Genomic DNA, 21,438 nt, shown 5'->3' with positions numbered 1-21,438 from the left:
GTGTGTGTGTGTGTGTGTGTGTGTGTGTGTGTGTGTGTGTGTGTGTGTGTGTGTGTGCGCGCGTGTGCGTGTGCGTGTGTACAGTATATTTGAGTTGGTGTCAGTCCTCCTGCAGTTTGTGAGATGGGTGCAGCGAGCTGTGATGGGACATGGGCGACAAGGGTTTCTCAGGATACAACATTGAGGAAGGCCAGTTTGGTTATTGTTTGTGGACATGTTAGGAGGCAGAGCAGGGTGGGTGGGGAGTGTCAAGGGGTTGAGATAATTGCTGACTCCATTTTAAGGGCATAAAAACCTCTGCACCAGCATCTCTGGCCTTAACCCCACCCCCCTCTAATGAAAATGAAGTTCTATGATCCCTCTAGCTCATTAACAGCAGGTCTTTTAATGAGCTTTCAACAGGGTGGGGGGCTGGGTGAATGAAGAGGAGTGGGTTTGGATGCTGTAAGGCGAGGGGGTTATTGCACCAGATGCACACACGCCCACTCCTACCAATTACCATTGTGTTACAGAGAATAAGGAGGAAGTGAAGACCGAAGCCCCTCAGACCCAGATGAGTCAGTTTGTCCGTTTCTCTCCACAGAGACAGAAAAAAACAAGGAGGGAGTACAGTACAGGTGACAACCTCTCTCCCTCTGGTAAACTCTGCCCTCCCTGTCTGTTGGGCGCCAAAGCAAGCGCCATTTGGTGCTCGTACGGACACAATTATGTAAGGTAAGGTGATACGCGGCAGAACACAGCACAGTAGCCCCTACAGCAAGTGGATATCTCTTCCACGTCCCAGAGTGCCCTTTGTCTTCCTGCAGTCCACACCTCTCTGAGGCGCTGTCAAACCCTGCACGGGACAATGCCGGCACCCATACCAGCCAATCACAACGTGAAGAGTTTATAATGTCAGCCAATAGGAGAGTGAGGCTGGTGCTATGTGTGTTTTCTGACCAGTGACTGCCCCTGGGCAGTGGAAACTTGGACTTTGAGATCTAATGGTTGTGTCTCAGCTCCACAGAGAAACCTTTTGTTGGTCTTGAAGTTGGGAGAGGTCGCTTCAGGACAGAGACACAACAGAGACTGTTACAGGAAATTTTAATAAGCTACAAACACTTTAACAACTTTTGCTAAACACATTCTACCTCTATAGTGACATATTGTTGTGAGGAGAAAAAGCATCTGGGATTTTAGTTTATGTAACATTGTACGGCAGTTTAAATGTTGTTTCGGCATCTGAAGGGCAGCATTACTGTTAAAAAAATACTGTTTTATGAAATTATTGGGCTGTTTGTAAAAAAAAAAAGAACCCTGAATGCACCTATTTGCTTTCCATATCCCCAGGGCCATAGCCACGATGTTAGAAAATCTAAGATTGATTTTTTACCTTTTATTTTTAGAATGAGTTCACATACATTACTTATTGTCCATACATTTTATTTCATAATATAACAATAATAAAAAAAATCTGGTGGTGGAATTGCGTTCAAATTCACAGAAATTATGAATTTGGCGGCTACAACCAGCAACAACATTACAACTCAAATATCATCGCATTATCAATATTATTGTTATAAAGTTATTGAGACAGAAATAGTTAATGATAGATTTTTGTCTGCCAGTTTTATTTTCTTCATCTAAAATTCTGAATCATAAAATGTGACTGAGCATTTCTTTCAACCAAATTGAATTTGTGAACCTCCATCTAAAGTTTGTCTGTTCTATAAAAGCTGAAAGAACATTTCTGACTGGAATTTAATCTGCATAGTAGTGATAGACCTTTAACTTATTATCTGTCCAAGGGGAAGAGTATACAAGGAAAACAGAATGGGACCCAGAACAGAACCTTTGGGGGGGACACCACAATCCAGATATTCAGATTAGGACCCCACCAAAGTAACTGGGAAACCACTCATTGTCTCAGTCATAATATGGTGTCAAAATATTCTGTGGCGTTCACCTGCATCATTTTCAGACCTTAAATGGGCTGACTGTACCATCTGACAGCTCGACCTTGTGTTGTTTATAGACACAAAGTCCAATTTTCTGTCAGTATAGTGGCAAAATCACAAATTCAGATTAAATTTAAGGTGATTAGCTCTGGAAATGCTCACAACAAAGGGAATGTCAGAGCTCTATGTTTGCTTTCCTACAGGGCAGGCCTGTGGCCATGAGAGGCTCTCACTTATGTATGAAAAGATTGTGCTTTATCATGGAAAAAGCCAATTAACTGGGATTTTTTAATTACATTTCTCACGGCGTACTGTGTGTAGCCTCCAATCATCTCTGCAGTCCCTGTCCTGTTGTCCTCGTCCTCCCCAGAACAGTTGAAGAGGAGAAGGCAGAGGCTTGAGGATTAAATCATCTGCAGAGCAGACTGAGACAGGGATAACAAGAAAGCGAAAGATGCATTCGGGAGTGATCAGACAAACCACAGGAGTCCCTCTCTGCTCTTTATCCTTGCATGGTTCCCACAATCCCCACCTTCTCTCACCCGTCCCTCATCCCGCAAAGACCACAGAGTGAAATCTGAACCCTGAAATTACACCCACTTCTCCTCTCCACCCTCACCCTCCTCTTGCCATCCTAACCTTTAACAGTGAGAGTGAGGGAGGACGGGGTGAGGGGCAACGCGTACCCGGGGAGCTATCCGTCAGTCCAGTGTCTCTCTTTGCCATTCAACACCTTCTGATAATGAGAGGATGGAAAGACAAGGCGGGCTCAGTCTTATAAGGGTTGATATGATGTCACTGATCACTGAGGACGAGCCCTGTGGGACGAGTGTCGGTTCAGTTGGGTTTGAGTACGAGGAAGCACTGGTGAGACTGCAGTCAGGTTGATTTAAAAACAAAAGAGAGGAAGTTCAATGATTTCTCTTTTTTCACAGCATGAGACAGTGTTACATCAAACAGGTAGAAATTGTTGCCAGATAATGATGGTGAAAATAAATTTTAAACAAACCTAAATAAGGCTTTTCCCAGAGTGAAGGCCGTGGGCTCATTTTTATCCCAGTGAAGTTGTTTTTCGACAGATTGCAAAGACAGGGTGTGGTAGACAGACACGGAAAAGCAGCCACTCATACTGAGTGAAAACAATGCTTCTTTATATGCACCAAACTGCCTCTGTGAGACACATATCACTGTCTGAAATCACCTTTGTTTACAACCCTAGTCCAAACAAAGTGTATCTTCCAGTAGATTTTAACCAAGAACATGACTTTCTTGTAAATTTACAATACAACACAATATGATACAATACGTTTCATATATTGCATTATATACAATACAATACGATAGATACAATACATTTCAATTTGACACAAAACAACGCGATATGATTCAATTGATACAATATATTAGATGTAATATGATACTATACAATTCAGATCAATGTAATACATTACATTTCGATACAATACGACATAATGCAATATAATACGATACAATACAATGTAATACAATACAATGCAATACAATATAATTTAAAATATAAGATATGATGCAATGTGATACAGTACAATGTGAATGATGTTATACGATATAAAATAATAAAAAAATTATAAGATACGATACAATGCCATACAATGCAATGCTTTATGATTATACATGATTATTTAGTGTGGGCCTTGACTAGATTTTCACTTTCTTTCATGAACAAAAATCTATTTTGCTTCCATTTTGGTTTCTGCACTGCAGACGGAGGAGCTGTTTCACAGCCACCCCCTCAGTCAAGCGTAGTTCATACCAGCAGTTAGTTAGTTACCATGACGGGTTGTATTAGGATCTTCTGAACATGAGCTTGCACATAGGGACAGGCTGACTGACAGCAGTTGTGTCTGAACAGTTGGTGCACCAAAGATCCGATCCTGTGTAGCTTACTGGCATATATCATTGTTTTGGTGTCTGAGCTGGGCCTCTGAAATGGATTGCTGACCTGAATATTGGCAAAAGGTGGTTTTTACACCACATCCTGTTTACAAGCAAATGTCTCTTTACAATTTATACCTGCAGTATCCTGTTCCTATATAGATATATAGAGCTTCAAGGGTGAACAAAAGTGCAACCAAATCACAAACTTAAGAAGATGGCAAGAGGAGGTAATCAAACATATGCCGGCTCAAACACTCTCTGACAAACTGTTCCTCAAACGGCTGTTATTCTCTTTGTCTTTCATAAACACACACACACACACACACACACACACACACACACACACACACACACACACACACACACACACACACACACACACACACTACTCTGTACTTGCTGCACCTGGCGACCCTCCTTGTGAAGCTCAGTTAGTCAGTTGCTCAGGTAATTATGCACACGCAAACAAATATAATCAGGTCAGTCAGTTTTGTTTCTCGTCTAGCCAAGAAATGTCCAAAAATGCAAGAAAAACTGGGTTTGACAAACCTCTCTGCCCACCCCCTCCCTACACACTCACATCACTGGGGTCAGAGGTGTTACCTGGTAGCATGCATAGTAAGGTCAGGAGGTAGAGCTCAGTCCCATGACAGGTGAAAATGCTTTCATGTGTTTGTCCCCTGCAGGCCTGAGGGCAGGTGAACTGGAGCCTCTAACCGCGTCTGCACATAGAACAAACATCCACTGTCAACCAGCTTATTAAGGTCTTTATGTTTCAGACTTTGCATCTATATGAATGATCCTTGAAATTAGATGTAGGCAAAATGGTAGGTACTCATTATGTTGCAGAATGCCCCATCAGAGTTATATTGTGTATTTTCATTATCAAATGATTATTACTGATGCATTTACATGTGAACAGCACTTGGTTTCAGGGGAGCTCGTTCTAACTACTTTAATATCTGTTGGGCTGCTTAATCTATAACAATGTATCATATTTTAAAGACTGATCTGCAAAGCTAGTGCTGTCAAATGAATGTAATGGATTCAAATAACAATACATCTTCCGCTTAAATTTAGTTGAGTAGAACTATAAGGTACCATAACATGTAAATACCATGTTAAATAAAAATCCAATCATGTTAGATTTCTTAATATAGTGGTTCTTTACTGCCCTACACTGAAAACCAGCAGCAACAAATAATGTGACTAAACTTCAACATGAGTTTAACCATGAATTACATTAGAACAATTCATAAAATATATTGCCTATACATCTGCCTCAGTATTAACAAAACTATGTGAAAAAAGAAAAACAAAATCTCAACATGTAAGAAGTCTATAATTAAGATAAGACTACAGACATCAAAAACACCATAATTAGAAAGATAAAACAAGTATATTACAGGTATATTCTATTAGTTTCTCCTCTGTGTTGCTGATTATCTCCTGACCCGCTCAGTCCGGTGTGATTTCTGTGAGTGATGCGGCAGAAAACGAGCCGGGACAAAGCCGCTTAACCAGCGGGGAGAGTGAGAGGGGCCCGGGGGCTGCTGGTGCCGGGGTCGTGGGATCAGAGCAGGTCATGGAGGTGTGGGAGTGTCTGCTCGGCCCTCTGACCTTTGTCGCTGAGGCTTCCTATAATCCCGTTCTCAAAGACCAAACGGACATAATGGAGAGCCCATGAATGGAGTTAAATGGTGACCATTAGGCGGATCTGTGTCGCTATTCTTCTTGTTTGTTTAGTCCCGGTCAGTCTCACGTTTTCAGTGTAATCAGGCGTGTGATGGAGGGACGCCTGGAGACGCCTGGAGAGGCCTGCTTTGAGCACCGCAGGACAAGAGTTTATTGGAGATGGATATCCACCTAAATATAATGAGTGACAGACACAAGAGAGAGAGAGAGAGAGAGAGAGAGAGAGAGAGAGAGAGAGAGAGAGAGAGAGAGAGAGAGAGAGAGAGAGGGAGAAGGGAGACGGTAACTGAATCTCCACTTCAGATCATTTGAGTCTCGATCAGAGTTAATAAGTGGTCTAGGAGGGAGCCAAAGCACCACTTCCGAAAACTGTTTGGTCAATAGGGGATCGCAGCAAAACAATCCCTATGAATACTCTACACTGGTATATGTTGAAGGACTGACACTCTTGTTTTCTGGAAACAAGTTTAGATTATTTTATTTCAAGATAATTGTTAAAAGTGTTGTAAAAAAGCAAAAAATAAAAAGAATGCACAACAAAGAACGAGTTGTGTTGGAAAATGGTGAAATAATGTTTCTCCATTGGAATACATTTTTGTTTGTTTACTTTGTTCAGGGTATATCATCATAATACAGCATGAATAATAGATCAAATATAAACCTTTAATTAGAACAACGTTTGGGTTGCCAAGTTGTAAAATGTATCTGGCTGTTGAGTCGTTAGAATCTCACTTTATAATAAGCCATTCAACTATGCAGTTATAAATGTTAATATATTCTTAATTTTAGCAATTTTCCAGTCCATCAAAGGTGTGTTGGAGCAGTCTGATGAACTAAAAATCTAAAAAAGAGACAAATTGTTCTGTCAAAGGAGGACAGAGATTCACAACCTGGCAACCAAAGGTTTGTTCTCATTAATGGCGTATAATTGATCTATGAAGCACGTGTAAATGATTTAATAACATTGATGAATCCTTGTATTAAAATCAAATAAACATTATTATAAAACTGGTACTATTAACACACTAATGTCAATTGAAAGCACATTTGCTTTTGTTAATAAAGAGCTCGTACTTTAGACATAACATTGTATAAGCCTCTTTGTAACAAAGAGCCAAGTCCTACCTTATGTTTGAATGATGTTCAATCCTATAGCATCTTTTTAGCAAAATATTCATTAGAATCAAAAATATATTCAACAACTGAAAGCTGATGAGTGTATCAACATTTTCATCAGCTCCTCTTTCCTCTCATCAAAAATTACAATCCAAATTATAAACACAGACAATTTCAGAAAACTTATACTAAAGCACATTATCATCTTCTATAGGTGACCAATATTACTAAGAATTGAAATTATATCTGACATGGTCCTTGTCATAATTAAGTCCATTATTTGTTGTGTGCTTCTTCTCTACATATTGTAATTAATTTAACAATGTGATTCTTTCAGTTAGTTTTAAAGCCTTTCTCCTCACCTGCTTACTTATCATCTTCATCATCACTACCGTCACCACAAAATTAAAGCCCTCTATTGATAGTTGATGTGGTGGTTTGTGGTCTGGTGCCTTTATGTGGAGTAGACTGACACCTAGCGTCAGTTTGAGACAACTGACAGTGGTCTCCTCTGATCTACTTTATATGTAAGCAGCCTCCCGGATTCAACAGAAAAGTATAGTATGGTATGAAGTCCAAAAAACTCCAAAGTTCTGGTTCTTGCAGCCTGATAGAAGCTTCGTATATAAGATTGTTGCGTCTCTCTGGCCTCCCTGGATCATTAGTGATGAATGCAAGATAAGTCATGGTGATCAAAGAGGCTGTTGGCACCGTGTCATTACTCCGACTCCAGCTCTCCACGGCCCCCGGCGCTCTGCATACCTTTCCGGGCAGGGCAGAGCCGGGGAGGCGCTCCAAGTGTCCCTCACTGGCTGCGGTGGGTGTGAGCTTTGATCTCTATTTAAGCAGTGGCTGCTCAACCACAATTTTGCAGATGAACATTTTGACTGCAGATTCACCAACAGCATGGAGACTGACAAGAAGGCACCCCTGGGCTCCATCGTGAACCCGATCAAGTTCATGGATCAGGACTTCAAGACTCTCCTGGAAGAATGTCTGAAGTCTGGAAAGTTGTTTGCTGATCCAACCTTTCTACCTGAGCAGAAGTCCATTGGTATGCCGGAAGATCCGGATCCAAAAAAGGCGATCAAGTGGCAGCGACCCAAGGTAGACAAAGTTGTGCATGCGGCACTGGAGAGCTGGAGTCGGAGTAATGACAAGTGCCAGTTGTTATTCAGATGTTGTAGGGCTTTTTGGGGTCTTTATTCAAACAATTGACACAACATTTTAAGTTGTAAAATAATCAATAATCATGTCATGTTACAGCTTCCTCTACGTCCAAAACAAACGAAATTCATATTTGAGAATATGCTGCCATATTTAAAGCATATTCGGCAGGCATACCAACATTTAGTTTGAGATAAAGGAAAGTTGACTGCATGTATTTGTTTTGGCCACTTGTATATTTAAACAAATGACTACACAATAAAGTAATGCGAAATATATATTCCCTACTTCTTGGCATTGCATCTTCACAGGAACTCTAATCAAGACTGTTTGCAGAGTTGTAGACAGCTGATATTTAACCAGGTGTGGTTCAGGTCTGAGGAAGCAGTTTCCTTAAAAGACAAAGTTAGTAACACAAATAATACTGAAAGTATTTTTTTTCAAATATCTCCAAGCCAGAAGGATAGATCTTTGAGGATAATAATTGACAGCACAAATGTAATGTTCAGTCACATATTACATCCTAAACTAATATAATTCATTGACAAAGTGTGTAAACTGCATGAAGAAGATTTAAGACGATGAAAAGAGGATATTATGAATTTTAGGGCTGTAACGATTTTTTTTCAATACCAATTGATCCTTGGTAAATTGTTTGATCAATAAAATGCCAGAAATTAGAAATCATCATATTTTCTCAAAGTTCTCAAAATGTCTTGTTTTATCCAACCAACAATATTCACACTTTAGAAGCTGAAACTGGTGATATTTTTCTAGTTTATGCTAAAATAAGGATTTCAAATATTATACAAAATTACTAATCATCTCACCTTGTCTTGAAGCGTCTTTTTTTTTCGCATTTACTGATGTGGTTTGTGATGTTTTATCATGTTGTGCTCACATTGTCCTCCTTTTGCTCCGTCACTGAAGGACATCAGTGAGAACGCTGTGTTTGTGGAGGGCACGATTGGGACCACTGACATCTGTCAGGGCCAACTGGGTGAGTATCAGGAAAACTTCAAGTTCTATCTCTCCTGCCAACTGATCATCTAATCTCCCAGAGGAATGAGAAATGGGATGTTCGTCATGCTGAATTGTCTTAAACTGGCATTGCACAACATCCTGGAAGAGTTAAATCCACATAACCAAAAGCTGCAACAGCCCTTCCCATTGTTCAGTTTGTTTCTATTTATTTCAGTGAAATGCAGTGACATCATAACATGATGTCTGCACCACACAGCCCCAGGGACCAAACTTCAAACACACAGTGAGGGGGAAAGAGGAGTGACACTGTTCCCTAAACCCCAAATCTGCAGGGGTCCAGACGCCATCATAGCTCTGTCATTAACAGCCCACAGACTGCTCAAATATCTGTGTTGTTCAGTGTGTTTCTTATTTGTGGTGAACTAGAAAATTGTTTTCTTCACAACAATAGGTTTTCCTTCGTCCTCTGGGATTTCTAAATTGTTGGTTTATGTCACCAGTTATATGTTGATTAGGTCAATACCAATTTTATGTTCTTGTTCTTGTTCTTGTTCTGGTTCCAAACTCTATCTCGGGTTTTGTTTTACTGCAACATCTCGAGAGAAATAACATAGAACAGGTGTTTGCTGTCGCAGAGGAATGTGGCTTATTATACGAGAGAGAGAGAGAGAGAGAGAGAGAGAGAGAGAGAGAGAGAGAGAGAGAGAGAGAGCTTCACCTGCCATAAAAGCAATCATTACAAAACACTAAGAATATTTAAAGATGTGTCCATACTAGCTTCATGTGTTTCTTTTTGTTTACCAGGTAACTGTTGGCTGCTAGCAGCCTTGTCCTGTCTCACCATGCACCCCAAACTCTTTGTGAAGGTGGTGCCACCCAACCAAAGCCTGTCCAAGCCTTACGCAGGGATCTTCCATTTTAGGGTAAGATGTAAAACACAGAACCACTGACTCCCCGTCTTTTTATTTCTAATAAGAAAAGTTTCTAATTAGACCTCAAATCAAGCCAACTGTTACTCACACATTGTTTGCTGCTGACCAACAGAAAAAAAACACACATAAAAACTTGCTCATATTCTTTGCTTTAGTGTATCAGACATGCCATTGTAGCTCGATCTCATCTCACACCCCATCTTAGCCTAGACATGTTGATTGATATTCTATAGGAAAACACAGGTTTTAACCATTTATTACAAATACAACATACATTTTAGTTCAAAGGTGTGGCTCTACTTATTTGATGCTCCTATGGTAATATGTAACTTTGTTTGAGAAAGGACAAAGGACAATACCAACTGACATAATCAGAGCCTTAATGGAGTACTCCACTGATTAAGTATTGCACTTCTATAACATTGGACTCATGATGGATAGTTTAAAAAATAAGATCAAAACTGATGCAGCATGACCACAGAAACCGTTTTCATTCCACACATTTTTATTCTTTATCAATACATGGTCCTCAATGCAACTCTAACACCAACAATGTTCCCCTAAAATCTGTAGAGTTACTCTTTAATTAGGGTTCCTCACATTATTACCTTCCCATGAGGCCTTGTCTAAAGCAGATGATAGTGAAGTTACTTGTTCCATGCATTAATGTTTAATCTAAGAAACCACAAACCCAACCTGGGGCCAAGAATGTACACAATACTCATAGAGGTAGAATGGTCGTGGTCATATGTCATTTTGTATGTTATTGAACATGCAACTATAAAACAACTCTTTGCATATGTCTGAACTACTGTGAGGCTCAATTACTGCTGATAAAATGCCAGATGCGACACACAGTTTGTGTTGTGTGTGTTATGGACATACAAGATTAAGTTTGATTTATATACCGCATTCACACATGCTCATGTTCCTTCATGTAAGAAAACACTGATTCTCAGTCTCTGAAGAATTATCTGATTGGGCTAGTCCTGTGTTCAGTGAGGTGCGTATTGCTTTAGTTGTTGTGCTGTCACAGTTCTGGCATTTAATTAATGGATCAAACGGGTATCAACTCATCCTGCTGTCATCACTGCATGGTGGTCTTACACTTAAGAAGAATAGACAAACATAAAACCTTATCTTCATCACCTTATTAGAAGTGGTGATTCTAATCTAGAGAGGTAATCATCCACATGCTTTGACCTGCACGGATCAATAAAATATCACGCTGTTAGACGCATCAATCGTGTCAAAGCAAACAGTTAGATATAAATCTTTCTTACAGCTTCTGCTCAGTGATTATTTTGCTCTGGAGCGTTTAACCTGTAGAGACTGTTAGGGAGAACATGACATGACTTGATAAGCTGGACGGAAGGACTGGAAACTCATTCTTCCCTGTCAGGCTGATGGGAGAGCAGTCCAGACATGCAGGTAGTGACTACCCTTGGGACACACACACACACACACACACACACACACACACACACACACACACACACACACACACAGCTATGAAAGGCCAGTGCAGGCCTGCTGTAAGCCGCTGTAGTGTACACATAGATTAGCAGTACAGTACACACCCCTGGTCATGAACACTAACTGCCTCGGGAGATGCTTTTGTAAATAGAGTCAAGAGAACAGTGTGTTTATTTAACTTGTCCTTTACTGGATTATTTTCTTCATTTAGTTTTGATTCACTCTAAACATATGTATGTCTTTGATTTGTGCTTGAATATGTCATGTGATAGTTCAATAAGACACGTTCTCGTGTGTAGCAGCTTTCAACAGCAAGACAATTTAAAGTGATTTACAGTACATGAGATGTATTAAAAGGAAGTCAGTAAAATGTGCCAAACGCTGGGTGAGCATATCTACACACGCCTGGCATTCATGTTAGGTGGTGTTTTGAGCTATCATTAGGCCCTGAACATAAGGCTTTTAAAAGAATTAAATGAAATCAAAGTTTAAAAAAATAGATATAATGGAATAAACAGAGGTATAAAATATTCAAAATGCAGTTACAGTTCAGTGATGGATATAATTAAATAGCCCCAAATTTCATTTCACAAAAGGTATATGACAAGTATATGATGTGACACTATTGGCGTTGCCTGATCTCCTCATCCCAAATCCATTTCACTGGATGGACACAGTTGACAAAAATATTGCACTGAATTGAGCGACGGTGCTTTGTATTGCCTCTAAATTCAGCTTTTATTTGTAAGAAAAATAATGTGTCATTTCTTCCATTAAAAGTTACACAATCTTGCTTTAAAGAGGCTCAATATCAATACAATCAATATTATTACAACAAAAAGTGCTCCTCTATGAAGGGGTAGCTCATGAACCCACGGACAAAGATGATTACTCATCTCTACTGAGCTTTATAGTTTGTTTCCGCACATTGTTTTTTGGTTTGGCACACAACGTTATTGTTTTGGTTTACTCTCACTGTTCTAATAGCATCGTTTTCAGCTGTTTTTGAAGAAAACAAAAAGGAAAAAACAAACAAAAAACAGACACAGTTAGAGAATAGCTGGTTGACATGGTGCAGTGTTTAGCAGCTAAAAAGTCAGATATTTTTCTCAGGAGTTGGTGGAGACCAAGAACAGAGCTAAAAGAAAGTGAGTATTGGACTTCATCAAGTGTACACAAACGCAACTCTACTGAAAACAACCAGTTGTTGCAGGTAAAAGGGAAATATTTGGGACATAAAGTTCAGGTGGTAGGTCTCGTTACACTTTGTCTTCCTCTTTGTTATTATTCCTCCTGATTCATTATATCCATTTCTGTTTCTCTGTTCTCACCATCCCTCTCCCTGTGTGTCCCTGTGCAGTTCTGGCAGTATGGTGAGTGGGTGGAGGTGGTTGTGGATGACAAGCTGCCAGTACGCGAAGGCCGTCTGCTCTTCAGCTACTCTCACACCCGCCACGAGTATTGGAGCGCCCTGGTGGAGAAGGCCTATGCCAAGTCAGTTTCCACTACCAAGCATATGTTTCTGGGTTCTAATGTCTGATATCACCCTTTTTCTGTGTGTGTGTGTGTGTGTGTGTGTGTGTGTGTGTGTGTGTGTGTGTATGTGAGTGTGTGTGCGTGTGCGTGTGTGTATATGTATGTGTAGCTACAGTGATTGGATAAAAGTACACTTTCTCACCTCATTTTATGTAGGTTAGTTGGGTGCTACGGAAGCCTGAAGGGAGGCAACATTTCAGAGGGGATGGAGGATTTCACAGGAGGAATCGCATACTCGCTGCAGGTCTCATCTCGTACCCCTCGAGTCCTCTGGAGGTCTCTGACAGCCGCTCTGTCTCAAGGCAGCCTGCTCAGCTGCTTCATCCAGGTGTGTACACATGTCTGGAAGTTCACACTACACAGCTGGATGCTACTTTAGAGCCACTTGAGTTGCTCTCTTTGTCTTCACAGGCCAGCGGCAACCTCGATATTGGTAAAGTGACAGGAGACGGGCTGATAAAGGGCCACGCCTACGCCATCACCGACACCGACAAGGTCAGTATGACACAGAGACGACACTGCAGCACTGAGTCACTGTCATTATTTATTGTTGCATCTTCATCATTACGTAGTTTTACTGTGCTTTTTTTAACTGCAATGATCAATTTCTCCCCAAAGACTGTAATCTAAAACCATTTAATGTCATGTGAAACAAATGTAATTTATACAAACTTTTGTATGACTTTATTTAAGTCATACAATCACCCGGAAATTTAATCTAATCTCCCATAATCTAATCTCAGCCGATCCGATCAATTCATCACATACAGTTGAATCTAATCTAATGTAATTCAAATAATCTCAACTAATGTAATCTAAATTAATCTAATCTAAACCCATCTCATCCAAACAATAATAATGTTATCTAATCTAATGTAATCGAATAATACAATGTCATTGCAAGTCATGTTTTTCCATTTCATCTCATCTGTTTCACTGTAATTAAAAAATGTAATCTAATTGAGTATGATCTCACTGGAATTAAACTAAATCTCATCATCCATCTCTGACCTGATCTAATCTTATCATATTTCATGAGTAAGCAAAATAAATCTTAGCACATGGTCCCTTAGAAGGTGTTCTGGAGCTTTTGATCATATCACATGATCTTCTTTGGCAGATTAATTCTGCCTATTTGTCATGGAATTGCAGATGTTTAAATTTCCTTCTATTTACTGTATATTTTGAGCACTTTAAAGATTGCTTGTTTAAAAGTTGTGATTGAAACTTTACTTTATTGAGACTTTATTTATGAATTAGTTTCTTCTCTTCACTTTTTAGGTAACAAAAGCGTTGGATGACATTTTGTTGCTGAGGCTGAGGAACCCCTGGGGTTTTGTTGAATATCGTGGACCCTGGAGTGACAAGTGAGGAAGCTTCCTGTTTGTTTGCATTGTATACATGGGAGAGAAAGAGCATACTCACGCGATTTCTCTTTGTATATGTGTGACTGCAGAGGTAAAGAGTGGGATGACGTGGTCAAAGCAGAGAAGGACAGGATTGAGCTGAAAAAGAAAGAAGATGGAGAGTTCTGGTACGTGCTAAAACACACAAACTTACAGAACAAGTTTACAGATCCTTTATTTAAGTGTAAGAACTAATACCACACTCTGAGAATGCTCCACTACATATAAATGTCCTGAATTGAAAACTTTACTCAAGTAAAAGTTTGAAAGTATAATCAGCTAAATCGTACTAAGTACTTCAATTAAAAGTACTCATTCTGTCAATGTTTTACTATTATATATGATGATTCTAGATTAAAATTACTGCTCTATTAATGTGTATGTCGCATTTTACTGCTGTGGATGTCTTTTACTCCTTTATTTACTGTTGGCTATTAGATCTACAGCAAGGCATCAAATCCTATAAAATCATCACGTTTGTAGCGTTGCGGTCCTATGAGAACCTTGTATCTCTTAAAAGTCAACTGTTCATGAGCACAGAAAATAGCCCTGTTTTCAGTTTTGGGACAATGGATTTTACAACTGATCCAAAGAGTTTATTTAAATAGTTTATTTAATGTAAGAAGTAGAAGAATTCCATAGTAGTAACTGAATCTGTCAGGTGACAAGTGTAGTGCAGTAAAAGGTGCATTATTTGTATAAAGCTAAAGGAAATACTCAAGTTAAGTAAATTACATTTGTACGTACAGTACTTGAGTAAATACTGCCTCTCACATACAATAAGCTCTCTGATGCAAATTACCCTCTCTATCAGGATCAGTGCGGAGGACTTCAGCAGCCTGTTTGACATTGTGGAGCTCTGCAGTGTGAATCCTGACACTCTTGTGGAGGAAAAGACACCTGCCTCTCCTTCCTCTCCCTCCTCTCCGTCTACCTGGACCATCAGTGAACATGAAGGATTCTGGGTATCGGGAAGCTCTGCTGGTGGTAGCCGCAGATACAACAGTATGTTTATGAATTTGTACTTATATGCATTCAGAACCTCACCTGGATCGTTTCATTATTCATACATTTTTTTTTCCTTAGGATCGTTCTGGAAGAATCCTCAGTTCCAGTTGGTTCTCACGGAGCAGGACCAGGCAAAAGAGGACGATGAGGACGATGAGGATGATGAAGATGATGAAGATGACGAGGATGATGATGAGGAGATAACCCCAGAAGAGAAAAAGAGAGCAGAGAAACAGAAGGAGAAGGCCAAACAGTGCACCGTGTTGGTGGAGCTGCTGCAGAAAAACCGCAGGAAGAAGTCTAAAGTCAACTTCCTCTACATCGCCTTCCACATCTACAAGGTCACAGCTACTTTATTTCTTACTTATTGATTTATTGAACGTTGTGATACTGTTTCTGAACAAACTCACACCCATCTTTGTCTTTTTTTTGCAGGTTCCTTCTGAGGTGAGTATCTCATGGCCAATAGATTGTACATTGTCTTTTATAATGTGCTTAAATTAACATCTTATATCTTCAGCTTCAGGATGTGTGTCTGAGCCGCAACTTCTTCATGACAAATCGCCCTGTGGGTCGCTCTGGGAAATATAGGGCTCAGAGGTAAAAGACCATCATGAGAAAATGCTTATCAGTAATTATTTAACAATCTGTTCATAAAAGCAGAAAATGTGGTTCTGATGCACTTACTTTGGAGGGACTGTAGACCAGAGTAAAACATCCAATATACTGTGTTACTGGTGCACTGAATCAAGTGCAAACACAATTTTTATTCCTTATATTTGTACCTCAATGTAACAAACCTGCGTCCACGCAAAACCGAATAATACTTCTCCAAATAAATGCAAAGCTTGATGAGTAATTTCAGTAATTTTCTTCATCTGGTGAGAAAATTCAAATATATTTAAAAGGAATTTTACTTTATCATCCAAATATAAAGTTGTCAAGGGAAGACAACAAAAAAAAGACAATACGATATACATACAGATAAAACAACAGAGACAATACATTTATTTAAGAGTAACCATTGTTACTCATTGCTCTGATGGTGGCAGCTATTAAACACATGAATCATGTTGTCTTCATACATAAATTCATTAATTTTGTGCCACAGGGGTTTGTGGAGGAAGCTGCATCTGGACCCGGGTAACTACATCATCATGGCTTCCACCTATCGACCCAACCAGCCAGGAGAATTCTTTGTCCGCATTTTCTCCAAGACCGGAAACACTCTGGGGTGAGATGGAGAGGATTTTTCTTTGATGGCCTAAAAGATTCCAAAACTGGGCACAAAATCAAGAGACTACTGTTCAATTGAATGTTATAATAATTCCCTGGTCTCAGAAAAAGAGCTCCACTTACTAACAACCTTGTGTAAATGTTGTAACAATTCCTGTAGGCTCCCTGAATCACCTCCTGCCTCACTCACACTCAAAGGCACGGTCATAGTCACCCACACGCCGCTGTACCTCCACTCATTTACAACGTTATACTACTATGTAATTAGTCACAACAACAACAGGCTGATGAAAGCACCTTCATGGCTTCTGTTGCAAACAACAGTGAATTATTCAGCTGAGAGCTGTAATACAAGTACTCACTCCAATATAATAAGCATCTTTATTTTCCATCCAGAGTAACATTTACTCAAGTACTGTACTTTTTGAGGTACTTTACTATTACTATTACTAATCAATTTATTTGATTTAATACTCTTTAGTAAGTAGTTTCTTTGATTTTACATACAAAACATGATCAACTTATAAAATATGATGCTTAATATGTGGCTGATTAGACCTGTTCAGGTTGAAGTTTATATGAGGTCACCTCTAAGAATCATAAAGTTTTTTGTTGCACAAGATAAAAAATAACTTGCATGCACTAAATATTATCTTGTGGGCATAAGATTAAAAACAACTCATAATTTAAGTCTCTAAACTGAATAATTAACTTTAATTTAGAAACTTTTTAGTACATTTTGTTGGTAATACTTAATACTAAAGTAGAATTTTACTTTGGTAAAATATCTGAGCCCATAGCAAACATTATTTGGGTGTTTGTAAGGTTCAAACTGTATAAAAGCATAATTCAAGAGACTATCTGATGTGGACTTTATGTTCCAGGACTCAGGACTTCACCTGCTCTTCTGGCTTCCTCCAGGTGAGTTCAGTGGTCTCGTCTGAACACGTTAAAACAGCGGCTGATAGCGGCTTAGAATACAGTATGTTTATGTTTGTTTGGTGTGTTTGTTCCCGACAGGTTATGGCTACTCCTGTCTCCCCAGAGGATCAAATGAGAGTTCAGAAGGCTTTTGATAAGGAGGCTGGTGCAGTAAGAAATCCTCATCATTGTTCTACATTACTTTATTTAACAAAAGTGTAAATTTGGGGCCTTTGGTTTTCTGATTTCTTCTTTCTCCTCCTCAGGATGACAGACTGAACGCCAAGGAGCTCATGAAGCTGTTCAACACAGGTTAAAATCTCCAGTATATCAGGTTTTTCATGTTTTAGCTGCGTCTGAAAATGACAAGACTCAAGTGATATTTGACTATAGCATACCTGTAATGGCCACTAGATGGGAGCAAAGTAGTGACATGTTCCCTCAAAAGTTGGCCCAGTGGAGTCACTGAGGTCAACAGTCTAGACAGAGGCTCATAGCTGCAGTCAGATAGAGTACATTGAGCTTGGTTAAGTAATAAAAGTGACTACACTTGTCCTCACCTTCACCTTTCCTCATCTTAATCCAATTTAAACCTTTATTTTCTTTCTCTGCATCAATCTGTGCCTTTCTTCCTGTAATCACAGCTCTTGAGGAAGATTACCATCTGCCACTGGAGACATGCAGACAGCTCATCTTTGGAGAGGATGTATCCTTTTGTCCTCAGTATATTTTTTAATATAACTCACAATCTTGACTCCTTGTATTTCAAGATCCTTGTTTAACTTATATATGTCTGTGTTTCTCACAAATGACAATACACATGTTAAAATCTTCATTGACCTCTGCTAGTTTCACATAGTTTCACACCACAAACTGGCATGAGAATGTGCACGGCCCAGGACAGGAGGGCTCTTCAGCATGTGATTAAACAGTCCAGGACATCTCTGGTACCATCTACTGAACATCAGTGATTTTGCTGACGAGAGATGTTTGCAAAGAGCCCATAGGATATTAAAAGACAATACCCTGCTGCCATCTGGCTAGAGATAAAAAAAAAAAGTGTCAGCTGCCTTATCGCCAGACTTCTGAGCAGCTTCTATTCTCAAGCTGTGAGACTCCTAAATTCACCCACCCTCCACACATATTATCATCATGTATATATAATTTATTGTCATTCTACAACAGGGTTGTACAACAGAATGCAGTTTGTAGTACCATTTTGCTACTTTGTGTTTGTATGTATTTAAAATGGTACTCCAAACTGCATTTTAACGTACAACGCTGATGTACAATGACAATAAATGAACCATGTAACCTTGTAAGTTAAGCGAGGCTGATGCTTGCTGACGAAGGGGTTCAAACCCCCGGTCCTCTGGTTGCAACATTGTGCCGCTCTGCTACTCTGCTTTCTCATAACTTTATCGCGTCTTCTGTCCTTTTGAGCTGTCCTTAACTCTGCTGGCAGACTAAAGGGCGCTGCAGTCTCAGCCGTGAACAAACAGGAACCCTGCTGTCCAGTCTGCGCCATCTGCAGGTGCAGCTCTGTGTGTGTGTGTGTGTGTGTGTGTGTGTGTGTGTGTGTGTGTTAAAGACAGAAATAGACGGAGAGTGGTGTCATCATTACTTATTCGGATGCTGCTTTCTTTTTCAGTCCATCTTTTTCCAGTTCGATGAGGACTCTTCTGGGACCATGAGCCCCTTTGAGCTCAGTGCAGCACTGCAAGCTGTTGGTATGCACACACACACACACACACACACACACACACACACACACACACACACACACACACACACACACTTACACGCTGCTGGTAACGGCTGTTTGATCTTCACACCATCGCTCACTCCTCTGTTTTCCAGGGATACAGTGTGATAGCAAGGTCGTTGAGCTGCTGTCTGAGCGCTTTGCATCTGGAGAGCTTCACTTGTCGTTCCATGGCTTCGTGTCATGTGTCACCAGGATGCAGAAGCTTTTTGGTAACACACACTCACACATTCACATTCACACACATTAATCTTCGCAGCTACGCTACATATCACCAAACACACAAGAAAAGTCAATCAGACTGACCAATGATGAAAACAATTATCCATGACCTTGCACCAGCCAATCAACTATGATTCATTTGAATTGTTTCAGGAAGCTTTAGTAGTATTTTTTCCATGTTTGACCCATCTGCACTAATCCTAAAAAAACATCTAATCATGTCATATACAGCATAACATCAGTCACAAGGGCCAATTTACTGCAGAATACATACTTTTTTGTTACTTTAAGTATATCTTGCTTATATCACTTCTGTACTTTTACTTTTATTTATCATTCAGGACATTTACTTAAAAAAGAATATTTTTACATTATTGTTTTGATACTTTTACTCAAGTAAAGATGTAAGTACTTCTTCCATCACTGCATACAGGAGACTCTTACTAAAATTACTTCTTCAAAAACTGTATCTTCTTATAAAGCCCATGATGTTAATATGGTGCGCAAACATACATGTTACACATGTGGCCTATAGTGGCATTTTACAATTTGCTTTTAGATGATCTACATGTGCACAGCGTGTTTACAAGCATGTTTTATGTGTATTTAGACTATCTGTAAATAAATTCAGGATACTTGTCAGGATATGTGCTTTTAAAATGAATGCTAAACCTGATGCAGAATGTACTGAATGTTGAGCCTTTGCAGAGACACTGTGTGCAGTCATGTCGTCTCCTCTTCTCCTCAGCTCTGTATGAATCAGAGACCAGTCAAGAGGTGAAAGACAGAGGGATCAACTCTGTGAGTATCTGGCCAAATATGCTTTGATTGTGTTCATATACCGACCTGGACAAGTCTTTTCTTTTTTTTACATTCTGCTCTCTGTTCACCTGTTGTCCCTCTACAGTGGCTGATTCAGTTCCTGATGGTGTGAAGATGCTTTATGAAGAGGGTCTCCACATTAGACCTAGCTCAGCCACAGCATGCTGCTGATTCTACCACATAGACAACTGTATTTTAAAACAGTTTCTTCATTTGTGCCTTATTACATGCTTTACTATGCTGTTGCTTTATTTTTACTTCATCTCGTTCATTCTCATTCTTCTGGCCTTGATATATTCTTATTAGCCTTGATACAGGCTCAAGGTTCCAGGTTTGGCTTTATTGTCATCATACAGTACAGGATTGCACAATGCAATGCAGTTGTAGCCCAGCCCACATTACACACAGTATATAAGAAATATAAATTAGAATAAAACAATAAAATATAACAAAGTACGTAAAAGTAGCACAAAAGGAAGAATTTAGAAAGATATACAGTTATGCACATACACATACAAACAATTTGTAGCGCGTATGCAGCACCATCATTTATGTAATACTGTTATATTACTCCACATAATAAAGGGGATTTCATAATTATGTAAGTTTAAAGGTGTCCTTATTCCTATTGTCATTAAAAGAAAATTGTTTCTAAATAGAGTCCACATTATTAACCGTTTTCTCAAAGTAATTATCATTTTATCAAGTCGCGCTTTAGAAATTCTCTTCTGATGAAAAGGAAATGGGTTTGGAAAAAATTAAATGTGAATAAAATGGTAGCCTACACATAACTTTAATTACAAAACTTGCACTGCAAGCCCAAGAGTTTACTCATCCATGCACACATGAGCATACTCTGGGAAATATCTGTGCACACACACACACACACACACACACACACTGTGTGTGCGCTGCCTGCCCCACCGAGGGTGTGAGGTTTATGTCTCAGCAGCGCTGCACGCAGCATCTCTATTCTTATCGCACTGACGCCACGTTCAGCGTCAACACACACTCGCCCCCTCCTCCACTACGTTCCCTCGCTCCCTCCATCCATCCCTCACTCTTTCTCCCCCCTCCTGTTCTCTCTAGTAACTGTCTGAGTCTCACAATCTGCATCCTCCTCCTCCCTGTCACACACACACACACAGGTGCTCACTGCACACTCACACACATCAGCGAGCAAATGTCCTTTTCTACACATGCTGCTATTAATAGAACCTTTGCTCACACACCACTTCCTGTTCATCATTAGGTGAGTACACACAGGTTGTCCTCAGCAGCCGTCCATCTACATTGCA

General features: G+C 39.7%; 1 protein-coding gene across 1 annotated transcript; it reads left to right on the top strand.

Moving 5' to 3' along the window:
- Positions 1-7,424: 7,424 nt before the first annotated feature.
- Positions 7,425-20,719, top strand: capn12 (calpain 12). Its single transcript, XM_068721492.1, has 22 exons — positions 7,425-7,772; positions 8,763-8,832; positions 9,621-9,739; positions 12,585-12,718; positions 12,917-13,088; positions 13,172-13,255; positions 14,042-14,127; positions 14,217-14,294; positions 14,981-15,171; positions 15,253-15,515; positions 15,610-15,621; positions 15,695-15,774; positions 16,286-16,408; positions 17,295-17,331; positions 17,431-17,502; positions 17,598-17,643; positions 17,976-18,037; positions 18,797-18,865; positions 18,983-19,061; positions 19,192-19,308; positions 20,067-20,119; positions 20,226-20,719. Exons 1-22 carry the CDS (start codon positions 7,572-7,574, stop codon positions 20,250-20,252), a joined length of 2,175 nt encoding a protein of 724 aa, XP_068577593.1. The 5' UTR covers positions 7,425-7,571; the 3' UTR covers positions 20,253-20,719.
- Positions 20,720-21,438: the final 719 nt, after the last annotated feature.

This window comes from Cebidichthys violaceus, unplaced genomic scaffold (assembly GCF_023349555.1).
Source record: "Cebidichthys violaceus isolate CVI_PGR_0920_01 unplaced genomic scaffold, fCebVio1.0.p SCAF_1, whole genome shotgun sequence".
NCBI classification, from domain to species: Eukaryota; Metazoa; Chordata; class Actinopteri; order Perciformes; family Stichaeidae; genus Cebidichthys; species Cebidichthys violaceus.
This window is presented reverse-complemented; position numbering and strand designations above follow the sequence as displayed.

Excerpts from the sequence above, each read along its gene's own strand:
- capn12 (XM_068721492.1), top strand. The coding sequence starts at position 7,572 with ATGGAGACTGACAAGAAGGCACCCCTGGGCTCCATCGTGAACCCGATC. Across the intron at positions 17,503-17,597 it reads TTGATAAGGAGGCTGGTGCA|GATGACAGACTGAACGCCAA; the intron begins GTAAGAAATCCT and ends TCTCCTCCTCAG. Across the intron at positions 19,062-19,191 it reads TGCAGCACTGCAAGCTGTTG|GGATACAGTGTGATAGCAAG; the intron begins GTATGCACACAC and ends TCTGTTTTCCAG.